Below are 26,122 nucleotides of genomic sequence, written 5' to 3'. Positions count from 1 at the left end.
TTTTGCTTTGTGACCATACCGAATTTTCATTTTGCCCTGAGCAGTTTTAAAATTTTTCCTTGCCATCTCACAAGCCTGATGTAATTTGTTTTTAAATTTAAAAACATAATCCAATAGATTTGATTGTATATCATTATATATCCACTGTTCCTTCAACAATAGTAATCTACTCCTGACTTCAAGACCAAACAACAACTCAAATGGACTAAAGCCAAGAGACTCCTGAGTTGCCTCTCTAACAGCAAACAATAACAAATGGATTCCTTCATCCCAATCCTTTTTATTTTCCATGCAATAAGCCCTCACAGTTAAATGGAACCTTTCCAAGGCCCCTTGACTTTCAGGATGACAGAATTTGATGGGCTCTCAATTCATACACCACCTGTTGAAATATTCCAGGCATAAAATTACTCCCTTGGTCCGATTGAATTTCCCTTCGTAGGCCAAACTGTGTCTTTGCTTTAATGTTTCTCAGGGGAATAGCCTCATGAAACCTTAAAGCTGTGCACATGAGTCTTAACAAATATTCATTTCCTGCTTTGGTTTTTGGCAATGGGCCAACACAATCCACTATCACTTTTGAGAAGGGCTCCCCGAAAGCAGGGATGGTTTGTAAAGGTGCCACTGGTGGTCATTGATTAGGCTTACCCACCAGTTGACAAGTGTGACAGATTCTACAAAAGTTCACAACATCCTCTCTTAATTTTGGTCAATAAAACTGTTTCCTTATATTTTCTGTCATTTTCTTCATTCCAAGATGACCTCCTAAAGGTGTACTATGAGCCAACTTTAATATTTCATTCCTGTAAATTTTGGGAATTACAACTTGCCTTATCACTGGCAGGTATCACTTGTGGTCTCCACTTTCTCATCATTATTCCATCTTGAACAAAGTAACCTACTGGCACAGTTTCAATTTCCTGGTTAGAAAGAATCTTATCTCTTATCCAAGCAAGATCAGGATCATGCTTTCGTCTGGCTATTAATTCTTCTCTTGACAACTGCAAAGCTGGATCCTTAGGTTTGTCCTCAATGCTTGCCTCCACTACTGGATCATCACAGACTTTCTCAACCTCTACCTTTTTTATAGACATGGCTCTAGTAATGGCACACGTAGGGTAGATTTCCAAATCCTTCTCGGACTCATAATCCAATGGTTTCACCAAAGGTATGACTTTACCCTCTGCTAAATAATTCCCTAACAAAAGAGAAACTCCATCCACCGGCAGACTTGATCTTATCCCTATCGTAACTGGGCCATTAACTAAGTCTGATTTTGTCACTATTCTATGCAAATGTATAGGCTCTGCTTGACCAACAATGGCTTTAATTAAATTCACATCTCCAGTATCGGTCTCCTCATCAAAATTCAAAATGCTGCTCCAGTATCCCGCAGGATTTTAACTGGCACTTGATTGGATCCTTCTTTACCGAAATGAAACCTTCATTCATGAATGGTTTAAAAATATCCCTAACTTTCTCACTCTGAGCACAGGCAGTTGGTACCACCCCCTTTCTCTTTCTTCCTTTTCATTGCAGGACAATTTGCTATTATGTGCCCTGGCTTCTTACAATAGTGGCAAATAACACTTGAAAAATTTCTTCACCCATTTCTCTTCCTCTCTTCCTTTAACTTCACTTCTAGATTTTCTTTCTATTCTACTTGGATTATCAGCAGTATTCCTTTGAAAAGTTTTCCCCGGTGTCCACTTAGACTCATGGGTTAAAGCATATTCCTCTGCAAATTTAGCCATTCATGCCAAGTTTTTATATTTTTCTCTGCCAAGTACACTTGAATATTGTCAGGAACACAATTTTTAATCTTAATCAGAATGATTTCCCTCAATAAATCAAAGTTATTTTCTACTTTCATCGCAGCATACCACCGATCAAAACACACAACCTTCCTATAAGCAAAATCCAGGTTGTTTTTTTTAAACTCCTGAACTTTTGTCTATAAGCCTCTGGGACAAGTTCATAAGACCAGAGTATAGCCTGCTTTACAAATTCATAATTAGCTGCTTGTTGTACCGTGAGACACGAATACACCTGTTGGGCTTTCCTTTTAAGAACATTTTGTAGCAGGAGTGTCCACCGGTCTGTTGGCCTTTTTAAATTTACAGCTACTTTCTCAAAATGCTGAAAATACTGGTCTATTTCAATTTCCTCAAATGAATGAACTAACCTCACTTCTCGACTGACCAGAAACCTCTCCTCCTGACCAGCACATGGATTTTGGGCTTCTTCCTCTCTTTGCGTTAGGGTCAGCTTTAATTTAGCTAGTTCTAGCTCATGCTTCCATTCTTTCTCTCTCACATCCATTTCTGCCTGCCTTACTGCTTTCTTTCTGCCTCTCTTTTATCCTCTAACTCTAGTTTTCTCAAAGCCAACTTTACTTCCTCTGAAGTTTTCTCCTTTGGAAACAGTTCTAATATAGCTTCTTCAAATACCCCCTTTCCTACATAGAGCTTAACAATCTTTCGTGCAATTTCCTTTTTTTTCATCCCAGTTCTTACTGCAAGAAGTTTTAACTTGCCAACTATAACCATCAGTTCTGACTTTTTAGCCATTTTTAAATTAACCACTGAAGGGTTAGCTATGAACTGGTTAATATTCATAGTTGCTGGTTTTTCTGCTGGTGATTTATACACTCACTGTTTATTTTTAATTGCAAGCTGGAGGTTGAGTCAAATTGAGACGACTGATAACTAAGCACAAGTCAATCGCTCCATAACTTCCAAATTGGTTTGAACCCGGACGATTCCTCCAAATTATGTTACAAGATCAAACCAGCAATCACAAAGAAGGCATATCACACAGGGGTAAAGATGAACAATTACTTTATTAGCAACAATTCACCTTCAAACTTTAATTCAAAATCCCACCTTTTATAAGAATGTACACTGGTTACTATGCAACTTTCTATAACAGTGTAAAACTAATAAATTCCCCAGTCTAAATATAACATATGCAATGAAAGTCTAAGTTATATTTCCAACCAGCCCTCAGAAAAACTTAGACATATAACAAACACAAAACACACAAGACTCACAAAAACTTTGATCTCAACTGAAGCAAAGATCTTTAACAAAATTCAGTTTGTTTGGTAAACTGAAGCTAAAAGATCTTTGAGAGAGAGCACAAAATTCGAAGTTGTCTTGTGTTGCTTGCAGAGAGAGGAACAACGGCTTGGTCCAGATCCTTCTGACGGCCTTCGGAATGTTCATCCCTTTTTGAAATCCCAACATTCTAAACTGTCTTCCAGACAATGACTCATGTTTTGGGCCTTCTTCCACTCCACAGCACCCCCAGTGGTGGTTTATCGTCCAAGTCCAGAAATTTTTAGATTATTTTCTGCACATGCTCAGTCCGTCTCCCATTCTCTCAGCAGTCCACTTTCACCTTGGCTCTCTAAGGCAAACTGTCACTTTTCAACATAAACCCCACAACACATAGGCCAATACACAACACAGAACTCTGTAACACCACAAACTACATTATCTCCCACGGTCACCCTGAATTAACAGGGCTTCCCCCACCTCCAACACCCCCCTCCCCACAAATTAGATCATCTCCCAGTGTCACCCTGAATCAACAGGGCTTCCCCACCTATCTCCTACATTTTCCTCCCCACAAACTAGATTATCTCCCACTGTCACACTGATCTCACCCCGAATCAACAGGGCTTTCCTACCTCCCCCATCTCCAACATTCCCCTCTGTTAGGAATTAAAGTACCTTTAAAGAAATTGCTCGAGACAAAAATTGAGAACAAAGAACATTTATTACTACAACAATGCAAAGTTGGGTGCTTCCCCTTACCCTGGGAATACACACAGACACTGGGGCTCACCCAACTTTTATACAGTTGATTTCAGTGTAGGAATACCCTCCCCCTTACATTCTTCTGCCTCCTGCTGGAGAGGTTTGGCATTAGGCAATCCTGCCTGCCTACGTGCAATTTCAGAATACTTGGAGGACCAGGGGGGGTATCCTGTCGGTGTCCCTTCATGTTATTGTCCTTATTCACACCTTCCTGATTCTCAGGGCTACAGTCTCTTGATATGCAGAGTTGACTCATTCTATCTAGGGTTGGCTAATTTCATATGTATAAATCTGTGTATGGTTAGCTAATTAGAAATGTATGACTTGGTACTTCTGTCCAGGGCTAGGAGACCCTTATCTGATCCAGACTACCTCAACTTCCTACATTCTATTGTACCTTACCATTCCTTATCTTAGTCCTATGGTCTTGTCACAAAGACTAGAAGATTCTTATGTTAATCGTGCTGACTCTGCTTTCCTGCATCCTAAGCCCCAAGCTTATCCTGTTTGAACTGGTTACAGCCATTTTACTGATGAACTTTAGTTTCTTCCATGTTCATAATTTTAGATCAATTTTCCCATCTCTCACAATCCTCACTTTTCTTTTAGATCAGTAATACTGATCTTTCACCATGATCAGTGTTAATGATCTTTGGTTACTAGTGTCAGTGTGACTGATCCCCCCCCCCCCCCACCTTCCTCACTTTTCTTTTAGATCAGTAATACTGATCTTTCAATTGTAAGGTGTAGTTTTACCCAGCTGGTCAATAACCGAATTGTAACACCTGTGTAAAGTCTTTAGGTAGGGGAGCACCATGAAGGTCAGAGTAGCGAGTCCAGCTGCTTATTAGGGTTGTGAGTATCAGGCTCCAGTTCTCAGTAAAGAGTCTAGTCCATCTCACATCAGTCCGAAGTTGCCACGTCTGAACATGGGCATGGGCAGATTCACGTTGAAACATTGAAGCAGTGTCTTTTAACCACCCGACTTTTGTAAGCATTGTCCTGACGAAGTCTGTGAGAGACGCTGCCTTCAGCAGCAACAAGTAGCAGTCTGTGAGAAACGCTGCCTTCAGCAGCGAACGAGTAGTCAGGCGGTTCCGTTGAATTGTGGCTAGTATCTGATGTCCTCTTCAGCCCCGAACCCTAGGGCCACCGATCTCCGAAGGCTGTTTGGAGCCTGATATTAAAGTGTCAAGCAGCTCACGTTGTTGGAAACTGGTGCTCCCCTTCATGGGGTGATGAAAAGAGACCAAGCTGGGGGGGGATTGTTTCTTGTGATTTAACTGTGTGTTGCAGCTTGTCTGCTAACATTAGCATATGTATCATTGAACTTGTGAGTTGCAGCCTGTCTGTGTACATTAGCATATGTATTAACTCTCTCTCTCTCTGTTACATGTACAATCCTGACTACCATTCTGTCTGTCTTTGTCCCACCATGTCCTTTGTGCTATCGCTTCAAAACTCCTGTCTTTAATACCTGTGTAGGCTAAGATACAAATTAGATGTACTCCACTAAAGCTGTTCAGTTCCCTTGGTCCGTATTGGAATCCCTTGTTAACCCATATCCCACTATGACTATACATTAAATCTATGCCCTGTCTACATTCTAAAGGAGCACAATTGTAACCTCTGCTGCCCCTATTCCAGGGGGACTTAAAACATTAACGAACAATATTCCAAAAAATGAGTAAAACAACAATGAAAGTAAAACCCATTGAAAGCAGCAATAAAATATAACAATAACTGAATAAACAACAATAAATGTAAAGCTCATTGAAAACAGCAATAAAATACAACAATAACTGAATAAACCACAAAAAATGTAAAGCTCATTGAAAACAGCAATAAAATACAACAATAACTGAATAAACCACAATAAATGTAAAGCTCATTGAAAACAGCAATAAAATACAACAATAACTGAATAAACCACAATAAATGTAAAGCTCATTGAAAACAGCAATAAAATACAACAATAACTGAATAAACCATTAAAGAAACGAAAAAAAATGTTAAATTACGGCACTTTGTCACGGCGCAGTGTAAGTTTCAGGTCTGATGGATGAGGAACTGCACGCCAGGTTGAGGTTTGAATCTGTGTGTCGTGATGTTGTGGTTCAGAAGCTGGTTTAATTCTTTGAATGTGGGTCCAGCCTTTCTCTCTTGTTCTTACTGCGGTGTCTGTAATTAAAAGTACACAGAAGGGACCATCCCAGGCAGGTTTTAGTTGATCCTCTTGCCATGCTTTTACATAAACCCAATCGCCAGGTTTTAATAAAATGAATAACAATCTGACTTTCCTTTGTGTTAGTGTAAAAATTGTAAAATGAAACACAAACCATATTTGCATGGGTTTTGAATATGTTAGACCTTATTAAAATGCAGTTGGAGCTGCTTGTCTGTATGGGGCACAACCCTCCAATTTGTTAGAGTGAGTACATAACAGACATTGCAGCACAAGAGCCCCTGCAAGAGAACTTGAAACATATTCAACCTTTAGTTCTGCCTTAAGTAAAATGCCTTGTGCCACAGCTCACAGGAGCTGGCCTTATTTAAAACAGTCTGTAAAACAGGCACCAAAAAAAGTTAAAAGATGTTCTTATGAAGATTGCACACACAATAATTTAAGTACAGGCTAGTTTCTATTATATTCCACTTAAAGTTCTGCTGCATGAATCCTGGAGCTTGTGGAGTCATTATTGAATCAAGAAATATTGGTACCATGCCAATCTCATTCTAACATGCCAATTTCTCCAGTCCTTAAGTCAAGATGTACTGAATAGCACCTGGTACAAGATTTGTGAGTTATTAATGATATTATTATTCTTATGCACCCAATTGTTCTGAACTATGCCACCAATTTAAATCATATTCCACCTATTGCAGTACTCACACAGCACCATAGACCAGTTCGCAGGTTTATTTCTCCATTAAGCTGAATCCAGTTGCGCAGGGTTTACCTCCGTGATTATTTACAATGTAACTTCCGCACTACCGGATTTAAATATAAACCTGATGAATGGGGGAAAGTTATCATGAATTAAATAACAGCGGCAATACAGAGAGATTGTGCTGAGGCATTAATTTCACTCCAGAGGAAAATGCACCAGAGAAATGAATGATTAAACTTATAGGAATCCCCATAGGAATCCCCAGAGGTATCTTTATTCTCCAGAGGTGGGTGATCTTTAAACTCACGGACCTTGACTGCTGAATGTGTAGAAGAAATGTATTAAATGTGTTGATAGGGCTCCATACCTCTAACTGCAAGACAAGAGCCTGAAGCCTCAATTTCAAGTGCCACAGTGCACTTAAAGGGACATGCACACTCCCCCTTCAACTGGCTGATCCAGCCACTTTACACATCAGATCCTTTCTTTATCTCACATACACTTAAAGTTAAGATGTATAGAACTCACCCTATTTGCGCAAACATTTCTCCCTGCAAATGTTATAACATCACTCAACTCTCAGGTACTCCCTGTGCAAAATCACATTTAAATACAATTTATTTCATAAATTGGAATTAACTGGTAGTTAAATTCGCTAATTCTACAGTATTGAAAAACGATCATTTATGACATTTAATTTTTAGCATGAATTTTAATCAATATTGGTCAGTGACTGAAGTGGGAAGTCGTGATTTATGAAATTATCTCTGGTCTCTATTCTCCCACTCCCTGCACTTCTCCCAACATTCAGGAGCTGGCACACAGTCCCTGCCTTTTTTTTTCATGTTACTCATCTACTATTCCTTTAACTGCTTGCATCAAAATGTTAGCCTTTGCTTTCTGCTTATCCTCAGATGTCTGGACAAATGCTTTTTGTGTGATCTGTAGAAGCTGGGTTATTCCCTGCTCATGCCAATTTTCTGTCTTTTGTAATTTTCTCTTAATGTCTGGGGCTGAGTTGGTAACAAAACCTGTTAGTACCAATTGTTCCCCTGCTGGGGATTCTATGTCGAGACCCCCATATTGTATATATATATGGTCCCAAAAATTGGTCTAACTGTTCGGCACATCCCTGGGGATCTTCTATAGGGAGGTCAGTTCTTTCTTAAAGTTACACACTTCAGTACTGGTCAGGGGCACATTTACGAAACCGAGACCCTCTCCCATGGGAACTTCCCGCAGTGGTCTCATCCAATTGGTTTCTGGCTTATTTGGTCTGGGTTCCTGCTCCCTGGGAAATGAATCAAAGGGTTCTGCCCTTTCTTCCTGAAGAGTCTCACGCTGTTCTGAATTAAAGTTACCTCTCTCTCCTGCCAACAGAGGTGGTAATCGAGTGCTTTGTGAGCAAGTTATCATACCACTCCTGCTCTCTTCTCTAGTGGTGGGGGAGGTGGGGAAGGTGCAGAAGGGTAGGTCATAGGAGGGGAAGGAAAGATAGGAGCTGGCATAGGAGGAACATAGGGTGGAGGGAGGGAATGTAACACATCCCAACCCTGTGATTCAGGGACAAGAGGTTCCTCCTCTCTCTTATCCCTGGATTCTTTCTCATTCAAAACCAGCTGTTCAATGGATCCCTTGAGCCAGCAGGCTGCATATTCCCTGCTCTCAACATTGTCTTTCTGGTTTTGATAGAGCCATAGGTTCAAAGCTTTACACATCCATTCATCCTCGGATCCGAATTTTGGCCAGTACACGGAGCTCCCTTTAACCGGGTATTTAACCCATTCATTACAACAATACCTGACCATCGTCAGTTTGTCTTTACCGCGGGTCTTTCCTGTGCCCCACTCAGATAACATCAACCCAAGCGGGCTGTACGTAGCTATCTGGTGGTCACGTCCTGTGTCAGGACTCTCATCTTTACTGCCCGCTATTCCCATGCTTAGGAACAAGTAAAATACTCTTACCGAGTTCTAGCAGTACTGCTCTAGCGCGCGTCCTTCCGCCGTTTGTTCTCAATGCCTCTTCTCGGATATCACTCGCTTCTTCCACTGACCAGCCACCCGTCGCCCGTGAGTCCAGCTGAATCAGCCGGGGTGCACCTACTCTCGTCGTCGGGGTACTCTGTCAGTGGAGGGAGTGTGATCCCGGACGAGCCCCCATTTGTTAGGAATTAAAGTACCTTTAAAGAAATTGCTCGAGACAAAAATTGAGAACAAAGAACATTTATTACTACAACAATGCAAAGTTGGGTGCTTCCCCTTACCCTGGGAATACACACAGACACTGGGGCTCACCCAACTTTTATACAGTTGATTTCAGTGTAGGAATACCCTCCCCCTTACATTCTTCTGCCTCCTGCTGGAGAGGTTTGGCATTAGGCAATCCTGCCTGCCTACGTGCAATTTCAGAATACTTGGAGGACCAGGGGGGGTATCCTGTCGGTGTCCCTTCATGTTATTGTCCTTATTCACACCTTCCTGATTCTCAGGGCTACAGTCTCTTGATATGCAGAGTTGACTCATTCTATCTAGGGTTGGCTAATTTCATATGTATAAATCTGTGTATGGTTAGCTAATTAGAAATGTATGACTTGGTACTTCTGTCCAGGGCTAGGAGACCCTTATCTGATCCAGACTACCTCAACTTCCTACATTCTATTGTACCTTACCATTCCTTATCTTAGTCCTATGGTCTTGTCACAAAGACTAGAAGATTCTTATGTTAATCGTGCTGACTCTGCTTTCCTGCATCCTAAGCCCCAAGCTTATCCTGTTTGAACTGGTTACAGCCATTTTACTGATGAACTTTAGTTTCTTCCATGTTCATAATTTTAGATCAATTTTCCCATCTCTCACACCTCCCCAAAAACTAGATCATCTCCCACTGTTACCCTGATCTCACCCTGAATCAACAGGGATTCCCCACCTTCCCATCCCCACAAACTAGATCATCTCCCACTGTCATCCTGATCTCACCCTGAATTAATAGGGATTCCCCATCTCCAACATTACCCTCCCCACAACTAGATCCCCCTTCGTCACTTTATTCCCTCTTTTTGCGGACCCAATGAACCCGTTGCCTCCACGGAGTCTGATTCCGCCTGGACTGGGACTTGGGAAGCCCCTGTGCGCATGCGCATCGACGGACCCTTCTCTTGAGTGCGCGCCCTGACGTCATAGGGTCCGCCAACGTCCCTGAGCGTCGTTCCCTAAGCAACGGGCCGGTCCACGGGGGAGCCTGCGGCCTGGAGGTGAGACTTGTCCCGGACTGAGCGATCGTTTGGTGGGGGGAGGGGGGTGAAGGGTTGGGTGTTTCCGGGTGGGGGTCGGGGCGGTTAGGGGGTGTCGAAGCCCGGCCCTTGGAGCCACGCTGCCTTGAGGTGGTGCCGGTGCTGCCAGGTTTGAGGGCGAGCGGCACCAAGGACCCGGCGGGGCCTCGTTCTCCGATAGTCGGGCCGGTGGGGGTGGGAAGGGGCGGGAGGGCAGGGACACGCCTCCTGTCAAATGTGGGGGAGGGAGGGAAATCAGGGAGAAGGGACAACAACAGCCTGGGCAGAGAGCGTGTGCCGCCCCCACCCGCCAGAGCCCCTGCTTCGCCCGCTCCCGAGCAACATCCCATGCCTCCTCCTCCTTCTCCCCCCCCCCCATCCCCTGCCACAGCGCCCCGCCCCCTGCTCCCCCTCCCCCTCGTCCTCGGCTGCAACCGCTGTACCCCCGGCCACAAGGATGGTGGAAACAGCAGTCGAACTATAGTGGGCGGGGGAGGAAGTGGGAGAGGTGAACGTGGAGGGGTGGATGTGGACGTGCAAGGGGAGGGATGGACAGGGTGCAAACAGTCTCCCACACAGGGCACATGTGAGGGCGGCGGACGGAGGATCCACGGCAGATATTGCCCCTGGTTTCCCTCCCTCACCTCCTCCCCCCCCCCAACCATTCCCCTGATGCCCCCCAATGTCCCCCTGTCAATCTCCTCTGACAGCGACTTTGCTGAGGAGAGGCCGTTTACTTGCTCTGAGTGCGCGATGGAGTTCACCCAGTTAAAACACCAGCGAGTTCACAACATCACTCACTCAAACACCAGGAGGGACTGGAGTCTTGTGGTTATTGAGGCAACAAATCAAAACAGGTCTTGGTATTGTTGTCAATTTGTTTTAAGTTTATTGTTACATGTACAAAAGTGCTGTGAGAAAGTATGTTTTTACATCCCGTACATAGTTCGGCAAATAACTCACAGTGCAGGAGTGCAGAGTTACAGGGACAGATCAGTTGGTACAAAGTAAGAACAGCATTATTCTACAAGTATGGGAGGAAGGTAGCACAGTGGAACGTCTTCCATCAGCGCGGAGACTGAGGCTGGTTCGACAGGCCCTCAGCTCCGCAGGGTGGATGTGGTGCTGTGCCGCATGCTCCTCATCCATCACCCCCCCCCCCCCCCCCCCCGGTGATTTCTTTGCATTGTATGGTCAACCTTGCCGTGTTGCATTGCGGGCACAGGCATACACATTACCCTGGAAGAGTGGTTCCAGCTGCATGGGGGATTATGGGAAATGAAGACAGCTATTGATCCCACTGTGACCATCACTTTTTTTTCCTGTTGCTCAGCAGACGGAGTCCGGGAAGGCGGGCGTGCGAATTGTGGCCGTTCAGTTCTGCAGACCTTGCCGGAATCCAAACCCTGGTAGGTAACGGCTACAGTTGGAACTGACACAAAGTACAAATAAGGAGTATATAATAAAAGCAGAAAACACCGGGACCTTCAGGCAGTGGTTCCCAATCTTTCTCTCTCCACTCACATACCACTTTCAGTCATCCCTTACTGACCACTTACACAGGATGCCATTGGTGAGTGGAAAAAAACGTTTGAGAACCTCAGGTCTAACGGCTTGGACTCCATATGTTGACAATCCTTTTCCTCCCACTAAAGCCCCTCTAGCCGTTGACTTCCTCCAGCAGTTTGGATTTTTCTTCAGATTCTGGAATTTTCCATCTCTTGAACCTGGACCCTAATGTCTCCAGTATTTCAGGTCCGGTCCTTTTTGATTAACGGCTGAACTAAAATGTAAACTCTTTCCTGCTTTTGTTTTGATTCGATTTGCAGCATCTGCAGGATTTTACTTTCCAAAAATAAGAAGTTGAACTTAAGCCTGAAAGAACACATCAGATTCGTTCAAGTATCTGGATTATTTGAAAACAAGCTTTTCTTCCACCTTTCTCTCTATTTAGATCGCTCATCACAACTTCCTCTGTTCCAGAGTTACCCAGCTTTTCCACAGTCAAACCAGGTAATGGAAGGCCCTCATCCTGTGAATCATTCTGGGGTAATTTCCCAATTCATCTTCAAATATCCACAGACTGCTTATAGATTCCTGTGAAAGACAGCACCCCTATCGGCGACAGTTAGCTCAGTGACAGTTAGCTCAGTGACAGTTAGCTCAGTGACAGCTCAGTGACAGTTAGCTCAGTGACAGTTAGCTCAGTGACAGTTAGCTCAGTGACAGTTAGCTCAGTGACAGTTAGCTCAGTGACAGTTAGCTCAGTGACAGTTAGCTCAGTGACAGTTAGCTCAGTGACAGTTAGCTCAGTGACAGTTAGCTCAGTGACAGTTAGCTCAGTGACAGTTAGCTCAGTGACAGTTAGCTCAGTGACAGCTAGCTCAGCAGCTCACGCAATGGTATTATAGTGTCGACGACAATCCAGTGCTGTCTATAAGGAGTTTGTACATTCTTCCCGTGTCTGCATGGCTTTCCTCTGGGTGCTGCAGTTTCCACCTGCCTTTCAAAAATATACAGGGTTTGGAGGTTGAATTTCTTTTAGACATGCAGCACGGTAACAGGCCCTTTTGACGCATGAACCCGTCCCACCCGATTACACCCAATTGACCTACAACTCCTGGTAGGTTTCGAATGGTGGGAGGAAACAGGAGCCCCCCCCACCCTCCACGGGGAAAACCCAGGCAGACATGGGAAAAACATACAAACTCCTTAAAGCAATGTGGGATTTGAACCCTGGTCCTGATTGCTGGTGCTGTAACAGCATTGCGCTACTGCTATGCTAACCAAGCTACCCCAGTCTCTTCACTCATTCTAAAGCATCTACCTCCATCCTGTAACGAGGCAACCAGAACTGAATGCAACACTTTTTGCAATGCCATCCCTCCAGACTCTTCAGTATTGGCCAATATTAACAAACTCCATGACTGGTTCATTCCCATTGCTGTTCACTTCAGTGGATAAGAGGGGAAAACTGGTGATCGAGATACATACACAAGAACTAACATACATGTCTCCGAAGGAAGTTCTGTGAGACCCCTCTTACTGTTCCCCCTCTGGAATCCTCTGCTCTAACCAGCCTCTGCAGACTTTCTTATTTAACTCCATTCAGCTGCTCCACTGAGAAGTCTGTTCGAGGAACATCCACCCTGAAGTGGGTTTATTTTGCAGATGATCTAAAGATGGGAGGAGGCGTGGGTACTTAAAAACACACCGAGATGCTGGAGGAACTCAGCTGGTCTTTTCAGTGTCCATAGGGGACAAAAATAAATTTCCAGTGTTTCAGGCCAGAGCCCTTCTTCAAGGAAGAATTTGAATCAGCCGAAAGCAGAAAATCTCAGAATTCAAACAAAGGAGGAAGAATCCAGACCAACAAAAGGTGTTCATTATCTTTTCAATCTTTTTATTAACATTTCATAATATACAAAGCATAAGGAGAATAGGGATAACAATTAAAATGGTCTGTCCAAGTCTGCATAGGATAGGGGTCATATATAGATTCCAAAGAGTGAAAATATGATATATATTCCACTAGAAATAATTCTCTGAACAAAGAAAACAGATAAAGAAATAATTATAATATATATAAGAACGCCAACTAATCTACAAAAAACTTGGTGGCCTATCCCGAGGATCTGTCAATTAGTTTAAAACATTGCTCTGATCCACACCTACGAATAACACAAAAGGTAAGCATGACATTAAGTCTGGAAAGGAAGAGTTAATTCATAGAATAACACCAAACCAAAGGTGTAAATTGGATATGAGAAGGAACGAGATGAGAATTGATCATGTTTGTGGGAAAGGAGATGGAAGGTAGAGACAGAGATGAGGAAAGGCCACAGGGCAGGTGGTTTAATAAAGTCCGAGATGTCAATATTAATGCCATCCAGTTGGAGGGTGCCCAGTGGGAAGATGAGATGTTGTTCCTCCAATTTGCGGGTGGTCTTAGTCTGGCAGTGCACAAGACCATGGACAGACATGTCAGCAAGAAAATGGGATGGAGAACTGAAATGTGTGGCCACTGGGAGATCCACACTATTGCAGGGGACAGAGCCGAGATGCTCCACAAGGTGATCCCCCAGTCTGCATCTATCTTTCCGATGTAGTGGGGACTACAACAGGAGCACCGAATGCAGTAGATGATCAACTGCAGATTCACAAGTGAAATGTTACTTTACATGGAAGGACTGTGGGGCCCCTAATGGTGGAGAGGGTGGAAGTGTGGGCACAAGGGGAGCATCTCCTGCGGACACGGGAAGGTCACAAGGGGTCCATTGGTGGGGAAGGAGGAGTGGATAAGGGAGGCACAGAGGGAGTGGTCCCTGTTGTAGGTGGGGAGTAGAGTAGAAAATACGCCTAGTGTTGGGGTCATGAGGGCCAGGTAGTGTAGAGGAAGTCTGCAAAAGGGCATAGACAGGTTGGAAGATTGGGCAAGAAAATGGCAGGTGTAGAGAAGTATATGATCATGCACTGTGGTGGAAGGAATAGAGATGTGGATGTTTACAAATCAGAGGCACAGAGGGAGTCATGCAAGACTCCCTAAAGATGAACTTGCACATAGAATCGGTGGCAAGGAAGGCTAATTGAATGCTGGCATTCATTTCCAGAGGGATAGAATATGAAAGCAGGGATGTAATGGGGCTTTATGAAGCTCCTTGGAGGGTTGCTCGGTGCTCACAGGTGGTTTGGGGGGAGGTGGTTAGCTCCCCATGGGTTGATGGCGACAGCAGAGACAATCATGTTTGTGGTATGTGTGAGTGACTTGAATTGTGGACTATGTTGTGCTTGTAATGTTTGGATTAAGAATAATAAATGGACAGAATTGATTTACTGTCAAAATGGGGGGAAAAAATTGTGAAAATTAAGTCTTCGTTCCATTATCAAAATGAATTGGAGAGAAGTTGGTTCACCTTGTCATTTAGAAAGGAGCAGGGCTGTTCATTCTCTGTTTTCTTTCACACTGCAAATATTAAGTAACAATCCTTCACAATTACTTAGCTTTATCGGGAGGAAGTAGCCAGCAAGGATAGATGGAGTCTCCAAACTGCAGGAAAGAGGAGGTTCACCAAGTTGATTCCAGAGATGAGGGGTTTAGCCTATGAGGAGAGATGGGGTCGTTTGGGACTGTACTCACTAGAATTTAGAAGGATGAGAGGGGATCTTATAGAATCGTAAAATCATGAAAGGCATTGATAAATTAGAGGTAAGTCGTCTGTTTCCATTAGTAGGGGAGATCAGAACTAGGGACAGAGGCTCAAGATTCAGGGTAGTAGATTGTGGACAGAGATGAGGAGGAACTGCTTTTCCCAGAGGGTAGTGAATCTGTGGAACTCACTGCCCATTGAAGCAACGGAGGTGACCTCAGTGAATATATTGAAGGTTGGATAGATTTTTACATAGTAGGGGAATTCAGGGGTATGGGGAAAAGGCAGGTAGATGGAGATGAGCCCATCAGATCAGCTGTGATCTAATCGAATGGTGGAGCAGGCTCCTATTCCTTACATTTCTAATGTAGTTAAGAGAGATATCGGCCAAAGACAGGCAAGTGGATGAGTGTGAGTGGGACATTTTGGTCCACATTGGCACGTTGGCATGACGGGCCTGTTTCCACACTATTACTCTGCTCTATGAGGTAATGGCCGATCTTTTATATTGGCACCACTTTCCTGCACTAATCCCATGTCCTGTAATTCCTCACTAACTCCCCAAAAAGAATCTAATAACCACTGATACTGTGCTGGAGGAGGTGTCGAGATGGTGGCTGTGAGGAACGGAAGGAACCAAAGAATACTGATGGGGATTTTAAAACGGAGGGCCTATAGATGGAACCCAGTGTAGATCCATAGTCTCAGAGAATGGAGCATGGGGACAGTTGGTGGGGTGGTGAATAGTTGAGCATCTCTTTAATTTAGTTGCGGCTGTAGTTTGGTGGACATGTGTTTGTATCGTGTCCAGGATGAAGGTGAGGAGGAAACAGAATGATCAGGGTCAGCACGGTTGGTGTAGCGGTCAGCTCAAAGCCGTTGCAGCGCCAGCGATTAGGGGTCAAATCCCATACTGTCTAAGGAGTTTGTTTGTTCTGTCATTGGGTTCTCCCCAGGGCCTCTGATTTTCTCCCACCATTCAAAACATGGTGTAGGTTAGTAGGGTATAAATTGGCTGAAGTGGCCTGTTACCGTGCTGTACGTGGAAACTTTTTTTTAAAATTTGGGAGTAAAGGAAGGTCTCTGCCTTTTGGAAGTGGGGCAGAGGAAGTTCACCAGGTTGATTCTGGATAACAAGGGTTATCTGATGAGAAGCTTGGAACCTCTACTCATTGGAGTTGAGAAGGATGGGGGGTGGGGGGGAAACAGATCTTTTAGAAACATATAAAATTATGAAAGGAGGACAGAGGATAGAAACAGGGAGATTGTTTCCACTGGCAGGTGAGACTCCAACTGGGAGGCAGAGCCTCGCGATTTTGGGAATTAGATTTAAGACAGAGAGGGAGGAAGTGCTTCTCCCAGTGAGGTGTAGATCTGCCCAGTGAAGAGTGGAGGCTGCCTCATTAAATGAGTTTAAGGTACAGGTAGATTTTTGAATAATAGGGGAATTATGGAGGATGAGGGGTGACCTGATAGAGCTGTATAAGATGATGAGAGATGTTGATCGTGGGGATGGCCGGAGGGTTTATCCCCAGGGCTGAAATGGCTAACACAAGGGGGTATAGTTTTAAGGTGCAGGGACGAAGGGTGGAGGATGTAAGAGGCAGGCTTTCCACACAGAGACTGGTGGGTGCAAGGAATGTGCTGCCAGAGGCCGGTACAGTAGGATCTTTTTAAAAGATTATTAGAGAAATAAAAACACAATGCTGGAGAAATTCATTAAGTCAAACAGTGCCCTTTATGTAGCAAAGGTAAAAATACATAACCAACATTTCAACTTAAGCCCTTCATCAAGGTATGGAAAAACGACGGCAGGCATCCGAGCAGAAGAGTAGGGGGGAGGGGTGGTCACAAAGGCAGGAGGTGGTAGGTGGAGAAGGGAGGGAGGGGACGGCAGCAATCAAAGGCAGGTGGGATGCCTAGGGGAAGGGAGGGAGAACTGGAAAGGGGAAGTGGAGAGCAGGTTAGCAGAAAGTGGAAATGTCGATGTTAATGCTATCTGGCTGGAGGGGGCCCAGACAGAAAATCATGTGTTATTCCAATTTGCGGGTGGTCTTTCTGGGACAGTGCATAAGGCCATGGACCAACGTGAGTGTGACACAGAATTGAAATGGTTGGCTACTGTGAGGTATCTCACTGGTGTGGACGGAGCGAAACGTTCTCCCAATTAGTGACTGGTCTCTTTGATGGAGAGGAGCACTGGATGTAGTAAAGCAGTCCTGTGGGTACACAAGTGAAGGGTTGCTACACTTGAAAGGCCTGATTGGGGCCCTGACTGTTGTGAGGGAGATGGGTCCATGGAGCTGAGAAAAGTGGAGGGTTATGTTGGAGGGAAATTCTAGGCAGTTGTTGGAGTCAGTTATTGGGTTTGCACAGAACTGTGGGCCAAAGGGCCTGTACTGTTCTATCGATTTCTGTGTTCTCTATTCTAAGAGTTGTGGGGAACAGGTGAGTCAATGGTGCTGACTTCACGGCCGCAGCAGCCATGGTCTAGTGAATGGCCGAACAAGCCAATTCCTGCTCCTACTCCTTGTGTGTTCTCAAAGAGAGGCAGAGATGAGGTTTCCATCAGCTGATGAACTCAGCCAGGTGACGATACAGAGATGAGGCTTGGCAGTGCAGTGATGTAGATTTTAAAAAACTCTGCTGTGTCCCAGGCTGAACTGGGTCAAAACACAGAGGCAGCATCTTCCCTAGATTCGTGCGTGGAAAATTTCTGCTGCATGTGAAACTTGGCAATGTGTCTGCAAATGCAATCAATAAGGGGCAGCGTTTAGATCAGAAATGGAGAGGGGACCAAGAAAGGGGAAGGTCTGGTGCAGGTGGGGTTTTAGAATCCAAATAAAAAGGGGTTTGAGAAGGTCTGGGTCAGAACTTGACCTTTGAGATGTCCCATCATCAGTTAATGACAATTTCAAACAGTATTTTCACTTTGGTGAGTTCAGTGCATTACATTGTTAATGTAAGTTTTGAATTTCTGTGTTAGTTGGAGACTTGGACACAACAATCTAACCTGAAACAAAACTTATTTTTTATTTCTAATTTTAGAGATCCAGCTCGGTAACAGACCCTTCCGGCCCACCAGCCTGCACCACCCAAATACACCAATTAACTGACAAACTCCGTGGATTTTGATCGTGCTGGTTGGGAGGAACCCGCCCAGGTCATGGGGAGAACGTACAAACAGCGCCGGATTCGAACCCGACTGCCTGGTGCTGTATTAGGGTTGCACTAGTCACTCTGCTCTGTGGAGGAACTCAGCGGGTCGAGCACCATCGGTGGAAGAGGAAAAGAATCCCCAACATTGGTGGGCCAAAGCCCCCCTCTTCTCAAGTTGATACAAAATATTGCCTGATGTTTTCCGAGGAGGCACTGGGAAATAATCCTGGAATATTTATTCCTCAATCAGCATAAAAACAATGTTGTCGTCATCGTTGATGGGGTCTTTCTGTGCATTGATTGGCGGCTGTGTTTCCTCCATCGCAGCAGTTGCACTGTTGGAGATTGATTTGGGAGACACGAAACCGAGAAAAGGTTTGTTTAAAGACAATCAATGCCTTTCATGGTGATAACCGTTACCCAGAAATCTCTTCAGCCAAGAAAGTGCCTCATCAACGTGTGAAAGAAGGGAGGGTGCAGGTTCGCGGGACGTGTCGTCACATTCACATGAGTAGCACCAAACCTTCCGGTGCTTGTTGGGGACCAAAGGTGATTCAGCCCCGGGTACTAGGACTCCGGGAGCAGAGCGTAGCACCAGGTGCCGGGTCTCTGGTATCAGAGCACAGCACCGGGTGCCAGGGGGTTCCAGGGCTTGCAATGCCCAGCTAGAGGACACTTCTCTTCCAGTCCCAATTCTAGTCTCAGCCTCAGTGTTGATTTAACCCACGACCCAGCTCTCCAGGAACTTCCAACAGGCTGAGTATGTGCTGTGTGCCCTGGGGCAGGACTGCATTGATTTATCCCCTTATCACACCCTCTCAACCCACAGTGATGAGCCCGTTTCAGTGCTCCGTCTGCTGGAAGAACTTTAAACGGTCGAGTGAGTTAACAAAACATCAGCGGGTCCACACCGGGGAGAGACCCTTCACCTGCCCTGACTGTGGCAAGGGCTTCAGCGGGCGATCAAACTTGCTGAGCCACCAGAAGATTCACAGCAGCGAAAGACCTTTCGTCTGTCCTGAGTGTGGGAAAGGCTTCATCCAGTCCTCCCACCTGTTGACCCACCAGCGAGTCCACACCGGGGAGAGGCCGTTTGTCTGCACTGAGTGTGGGAAAGGCTTCACCCAGATCTCCGACCTGCGGAAGCACCAGCGGGGTCACTCCGGTGAGAAGCCATTCGCCTGCCCCGAGTGCGAGAAGGCCTTTACTAGGTGGTCCAACCTTGAGAGACACAGGCGTGTTCACACCGGGGAGAGGCCCTTCACCTGCCCTGAGTGCAACAAGGGCTTCACCCAGAGCTCCCACCTACTGAGGCACCAGCGGGGCCATACTGGGGAGAGGCCGTTCGTTTGCACCGAGTGCAGTGAGAGGTTCAGTGAGTCTCGCAAGTTAAGGAGACACCAGCAGGTCCACACCGGGGAAAGGCCCTTCACCTGCCCAGATTGTGGGAAGGGCTTCACCCAGACCTCTCTCCTGATGACCCACCAGCGGGTCCACATGGGGAAAAAGCTGTTTGTATGCCCCGAGTGCGAGAAGGGCTTCACCAATAGATCCGACCTTGAGATACATCAGCGGGTCCACACCAAGGAAAGTCACTTCACTTGCCCTGAGATAGTGGAAAGGAATTCACCCAGACCTCCCACCTGCTGACTCACCAGTGGGGCCACACCAGGGAAAAGATGTTAAAATCTGCCCTGAGTGTGACAAGGGCTTGAGCTGGAGATCAAACTTGCTGAGCCACCAGTAGATTCACTGCAGCAACAGGCCGTTTGAGGGCAGGAAGAGCTTCATTCAGTGCTCCCATCTGCTGAGAGACCAGTGGGGTCTCAATGGGGAGAGGCCATTCACTTGCTCTGACACCCAGTTGAACAGTCTGGTGAAACACCAGCGGGTTCACATGTAAAGTTTGCAGAGTGTGCAATATTTAAACATCACTCACTTAAACACCAGGAGAGACAGGAGTCTTGTGGTTATTGAGGAAACAAATCAAAACAGGTCTTGGTATTGTCAATTTGCAGTTTGTTTTCAGGTTCAAGTTTATTGTCACATGTCCAAAGGTGCTGTGAGAAAGTTTGTTTTGGAGCTGGACATCCCATACATAGTCCTGCAAACAAGTCTCAGTGCAGGGACAGGCCAGTGGGTTCAAGGCAAAAGCAGCATTATTCTACAAATGTGAGGATCTTTAAAAAGTCTGACAGCAGGGGAAAGAAACTGTGAACTCACACTGGTGAATCTTCTTCTCCATGGGGAGGGGGGTAAAGGGAGTGTATCTGGGGAGGGGTGAGTCTTTTAATATGTTGGTTGCATTTCCAATGCAGTGGAAAGTGGAGGATGAATGGATTCTCTCTTTCAATGTTAATGAGCCCGATTATATATTTTAAGACATTAACAATACATATTTGAAGCCTCTCCACCCATGAAACCCATGCCATCCAATTAACCTACCAATTATGAAACAAAAAGTACAGACTCCTTTCAGACAGGACTGGATTCGAACCTAGGTCATTGGTCCTATAATAGTGTTTCGCTATCCATACCACCCAATTACAGGAATTGTACTTCATGTCCTGGATCTGTACCAAATAAAGCAGCTGTTTGAAAACTGTGTCTCATCCCCCTGTATCCCTGTATTACACTCAATGTAGATACAAAGACAAGGTCATTCAGTCCAGCTGGGGCCACACTGGGAGTATCCTGCCACCTCCCCTCCTGTCCCTGTGTCTGCTCCATACCAGCCCCCAACCACCTCACCCTGCTGGGATACTCTTACAGTTTTTTTCTCCTCTGTGTTCACTGAGCTTCCACTTCTAGACACCTGCACTGTTCACCTCAAGGAAACAGAAGCAGGAGGAGTCACGTGATGGAGTAGTGGCCGGACGGTGAACTCCAGCCCTCTCCAGAAAAGTCGGGAAAAACAAAGGAAAATACAAAGGTACAAAAATAAAAATTAAAGAAAAGTGAGTATAAAGGTGGAAAGAAGATGGCGACGAAAAAAGAAAATCGAAATCAACGGTAAGAAGAGAGGAAGAGAAGACAATGGAAGAAGAAGGAGAAGGCCTTACCTGCTCGAAGAGGCCCGCGGTGGAGAGAGAAACCTGCTCCCTCAGGTCGGTAAAAAGTGGACTACAAAAATGGCTCGCTGAGCCGAGTAAAAGTGCGCAACCGCGCATGCAAAAAAACACACCGACGGGAGGGGTGACCAGCTGGGGAGTCGATCTCCACAGCTGGCAATGACACCTGCAGAACACCTGCAGCAAGAGGAGAACATAGAAGACAACGAAAACAAGAAAGAAGAGAAGAAAAGGGCAACAAAGAAACAACAGATGGCCAACCCAGAGGAAGAGGAAGAATACAGTGAAATAGAAGAAGAAGGGAAAGGCAAGATAAAGGATATACTTTCTCTTATTAAAGAATACATGGAGTCATTTAAAGAATGGCAAGCGCAAGAATTTAATGATTTAAGAAGAAGAATAAACAATACAGAAGAGAAAATGAATAAAATAGATATGACCTTAACAGAAATGGGAAAGAAAATGGACAAGATGGAAGAGCGGGAAGCAGCAGTAGAAATGGAGGTAGAGGACTTAAAAAAGAAATTAGAGGAATCTAATAAAAAAGTTATAGAGACACAAGAACTGTTAGCTCAGAAAATAGATATAATGGAAAATTATAACAGAAGATAACATAAAGATAGTGGGCCTTAAAGAAGATGAAGAAGGCAAGAATATGAGAGAGTTTATAAAAGATTGGATCCCCAGGATCCTAGGATACATTGAGTAGATTCCAAAACTCCGAATATATCTGACATTTTATCATTACATATCTCCCTGCTGGATCTATTATCCTAGGATGTCCAGAACTACAGCAAGATATGGAAATAGAAAGGGCACATAGAGCATTGGCCTTTAAACCACAACCACAATAAAGGCCAAGATCTATTTTAGTAAAATTCCTAAGATATACTACAAGAGAAAAGGTACTGGAGAAGACAATGGAAAAAGTAAGAGAGGGCAACAAGCCACTGGAGTACAAAGGGCAAAAAATCTTCATTTATCCAGATATAAGTTTTGAACTCCTGAAGAGGAGAAAGAAGTTCAATACAGCAAAGGCGATTTTATGGAAGAAAGGGTATAAATTTATACTAAAGCATCCAGCGGTATTGAAAATATTTATTCCAGGACAACAAAACAGACTATTCTCGGATCCAGAGGAAGCACGAAAATTTGCAGAACAATTACAAAATAGACTGAGGGATGAAGATGTGTAACGAGAGTACAAAAGACTGAGAAATACATAACTAAAAAGACACATAAGTTTTGAACTCATGAAGAAGAGAAAGGAGTTCAATACATCGAAAACAACCTTATGGGAGGGAAAAAAACTATTCTCGGATCCAGAGGAAGAAAGGAAATTTGCAGAACAACTACAAAACAACCAGAAAGATGAAGATATGTAATAAGAGTAAAAATTACCACGATTTATATGTATGTGGGTAAAGAGGTATATGTGTGTATATGTATAATGTGCATACATGAATGTATCCGTATTTAGAGGAAAATATAGATAGTATAGATAAGAATTAATAAGGGAAGGAAATGGAATAGAGGGAATAAGGAGGGAACTAAAAGAGTGACCTTTGTTACATATGAAAAGTGAAATCTTTTCTGGGGGGGGGCTGGATGGGGAGGAGTTGCGGTCACTGCAAAATCAGCTGACGCTTGCGAGTGAATTCGCAAATCCAAATGGAGAGGGGAGATGTGGTTGTCCGACAAGGGATAAAGGACAACTCAGGAGGGGAAGGGGAGATTTTGGAATAAAGAAGTTTTAAATAGGAGAATAAGGAAAATGTTTGATGTTTTAGGAATGTTGTCTTATAAAGAGTTCAAAACAAGAAAACAGAAATGGATAAGAAGGAAAGGTAATGATGGAGAAACGGAAAGGGAAGATAAACAAAGTATAAAATGGCTACGTTGAACTATATGACTAAATATTCATGGAATACATAACCAAATTAAAAGGAAGAAACTGCTAAATTTACTGAAAAAAGAAAAAAATTGATATAGCATTCGTACAAGAAACACATTTAACTGAATTGGAGCACAAGAAATTAAAGAGAGATTGGGTAGGACACGTAACAGCAGCATCGTATAATTCAAAAGCAAGAGGAGTAGCTATATTAATTAGTAAAAATGTGCCATTTAAAATAGAAGAGGAAATAATAGATCCAGCAGGGAGATATGTAATGATAAAATGTCAGATATATTCGGAGTTTTGGAATCTACTCAATGTATATTCACCTAACGAAGAAGATCAAAAGTTTATGCAAGATATATTTTTGAAGGTAGCAGATACGCAAGGGAACATATTAATAGGAGGGGACTTCAACCTGAATTTGGATTCAAATATGGACAAAACTGGGAAAAAAATTAACAGAAAGAACAAAGTAACCAAATTTATAATTAAATCGATGGAAGAAATGCAACTTTTGGATATATGGAGGAAACAACACCCAAAGGAAAAGGAATATTCATATTACTTGGCTAGACAAAACATACTCAAGAATAGACCTATTTTTGTTATCTGCTTGTATGCAAGATAGAGTAAGAAAAACAATATAAAGCTAGAATACTATCGGACCATTCACCCTTAATATTGACAGTAAAGTTAGAAGACATCCCTCCAAGAATGTATAGATGGAGATTAAACCCCATGTTACTTAAAAGGCAGGATTTTAGAGAATTTATTGAAAAACAAATAAAAATGTATTTTGAAATAAATACGGAATCAGTGGAAGATAAGTTTATACTATGGGATGCAATGAAAGCATTCATTAGAGGGCAAATAATAAGTTATGTAACCAAGATGAAGAAGGACTATAACCAGGAAACAGAGCAGTTGGAAAGGGAAATAGTAAATATAGAAAAAGAATTAGCAATGAAGGAAGATACAACTAAAAGAAGAGAATTGGCGGATAAAAAAATAAAATATGAAACACTACAAACATATAAGGTGGAGAAGAATATAATGAAGACAAAACAGAAATATTATGAACTAGGTGAAAAAACGCACAAAATCCTAGCATGGCAGCTTAAGACAGAGCAAGCTAAGAAAATGATATTGGCATCAAGGAAAAAAGACAAACAAATTACATATAATCCAAAAGAAATTAAGGAAAACTTTAGAGAATTCTATGAACAATTATACCGAACTGAAAACGAAGGGAAAGAAGGGAAAATAGATGAATTTCTGACTAAAATTGAACTACCAAAACTACAAATAGAGGAACAAAATAAATTAACAGAGCCATTTGGAATAGTAGAAATACAAGAGATAATAAAAGAAACTGAAGCAGGAGTTGGCCATCTGGCCCCTTGACCCTGCTCTCCCAGTCAATAAGATCATAGCTGATCTGCCCATGGACTCAGCTCCACATCTCCCCATTCCTTAAAATATATCCAATTGTGTCTTAAATACTTTCCACAAGGCAACCTGCTCTGCTTCAATAAGCAGGGAATTCCACAGATTCACCACTCTGCGAGAATCCAATTTCCAGTTCCACCCAAATGGTGAGACACAAACATTGGAATAACTCACCAGGTCATCAAGTATCTTAGGAAGTAAAGGGTAACATCAGTTGTAGGCCTCAGATGGTCCTCTACTTCCTACAGATGTTGCATGACCTGCTGAGTTTCTCCAGGAAGTTTGTATGTTGCACTCAATCCCGGGATCTGCAGATGTTCTAGTTTAACTCCAAACAGATGGCGCCAATATTGACCTCCAATTTTCAGTCACCCCCCCTCTTTCCCCCATCCCTCTGACTTCCTTCTTCCCCCATTCCTTTCCCCATCAGAGAGCATCTTTCTCAGCCTCTGACCTCTCACCCCACCCCACCTTATTTGCATATTTGCCAGATTTTTGGCATAATTAAGGGCTCAGGCCCTGGAACACGAACTGCCGATCGCTTTCCATGGACACTATATGACCTGCTGGGTTCCTCCAGCACTTCTAGCCATTATCCTCATTATCCCTCTCTTAAATCTACTCCTCTGTATCTTTAGGCTCTGTTCCCAGTTCTGGTATCAGCTCCCAGTGGAAACAACCTCCCTGCTTCTATCATCTCTTCCTTTTGTGGAAAAGTTGTTACAGAAAAACACTTTTAACCACAAAATTGGTCCTGAGCTGATCGTCCAGATCATCTGGTGGAATACCTCATTGTTATGGCTCACAAACCACCACCAGGACCTGGCCTGGCTGGTGGGGAGAGGAGCCCTCCCAATGAAATCCTTCTTGTACAACTAGAACATCACCTTCCACGCACGTTGTCCTTGAGATGGCTGCGGTGGGGTTGAGACTGTTGCCCACCTCTTTACTGAATGTAGATTTACAAAGAGTGGAGAAGGATCCATGTCATGGTTCATCCCCACAGCAGCATGACAGAGGAGTCTCTGATCTGCAGGCTGTTAGCAGGGACACACTGTGAGACTGATATCCAGAACATCTGGAAAACAATTAACTCGGTGAAAGACGCTCTTTGGTTGGCCCAAAACCTGTTGGCCGTTCAGCACACGGAGATGTTGGTGTGGGAATGCTGCCAATTAGCTCATTCCACACTGAGGCTTGGTGCAGCCAACGCGAGAGCGCTGTAGAGAAGGACCACAGTCTTGAGTCTGTCCGTCACCAGGCACCAGCTCCCTCAAGCAACAGAGGGGGAGAAACAGCAAGGTGTTAAAGGGGTATGTAAAATGTAGAATGATGAAAATGTATTGATATGATTGATACTAGAAATATAAAAGATCTTGAGCATTTTACTTGTAAATAATTTATTGTGAA

The 26,122-nt window shown here is 44.0% G+C and overlaps 1 protein-coding gene across 8 annotated transcripts in view; it reads left to right on the top strand.

The window, feature by feature from the left end:
* The first annotated feature begins 9,883 nt into the window (after nt 1-9,883).
* LOC138745029 (zinc finger protein 774-like) overlaps nt 9,884-26,122 on the top strand; it is a 28,458-nt gene continuing 12,219 nt past the window's right edge. The window contains exons 1-4 of one of the 8 annotated variants that reach the window (XM_069902103.1): nt 9,885-9,968; nt 11,320-11,395; nt 13,158-13,365; nt 18,182-20,894. In XM_069902103.1, the coding sequence (XP_069758204.1) occupies nt 19,055-19,942 (888 nt within the window). In that variant the 5' untranslated portion in view covers nt 9,885-9,968; nt 11,320-11,395; nt 13,158-13,365; nt 18,182-19,054 and the 3' untranslated portion in view covers nt 19,943-20,894. Of the gene's footprint in view, nt 9,969-10,048; nt 10,117-10,753; nt 10,844-11,256; nt 11,396-13,157; nt 13,366-18,181; nt 20,895-26,122 lie in introns of those variants that run through there. The other 7 variants (XM_069902113.1, XM_069902074.1, XM_069902100.1 and 4 more) reach the window with 7 other exon arrangements.

This window comes from Narcine bancroftii, chromosome 1 (genome assembly GCF_036971445.1).
Source record: "Narcine bancroftii isolate sNarBan1 chromosome 1, sNarBan1.hap1, whole genome shotgun sequence".
In the NCBI taxonomy this organism is placed as follows: domain Eukaryota; kingdom Metazoa; phylum Chordata; class Chondrichthyes; order Torpediniformes; family Narcinidae; genus Narcine; species Narcine bancroftii.
This window is presented reverse-complemented; position numbering and strand designations above follow the sequence as displayed.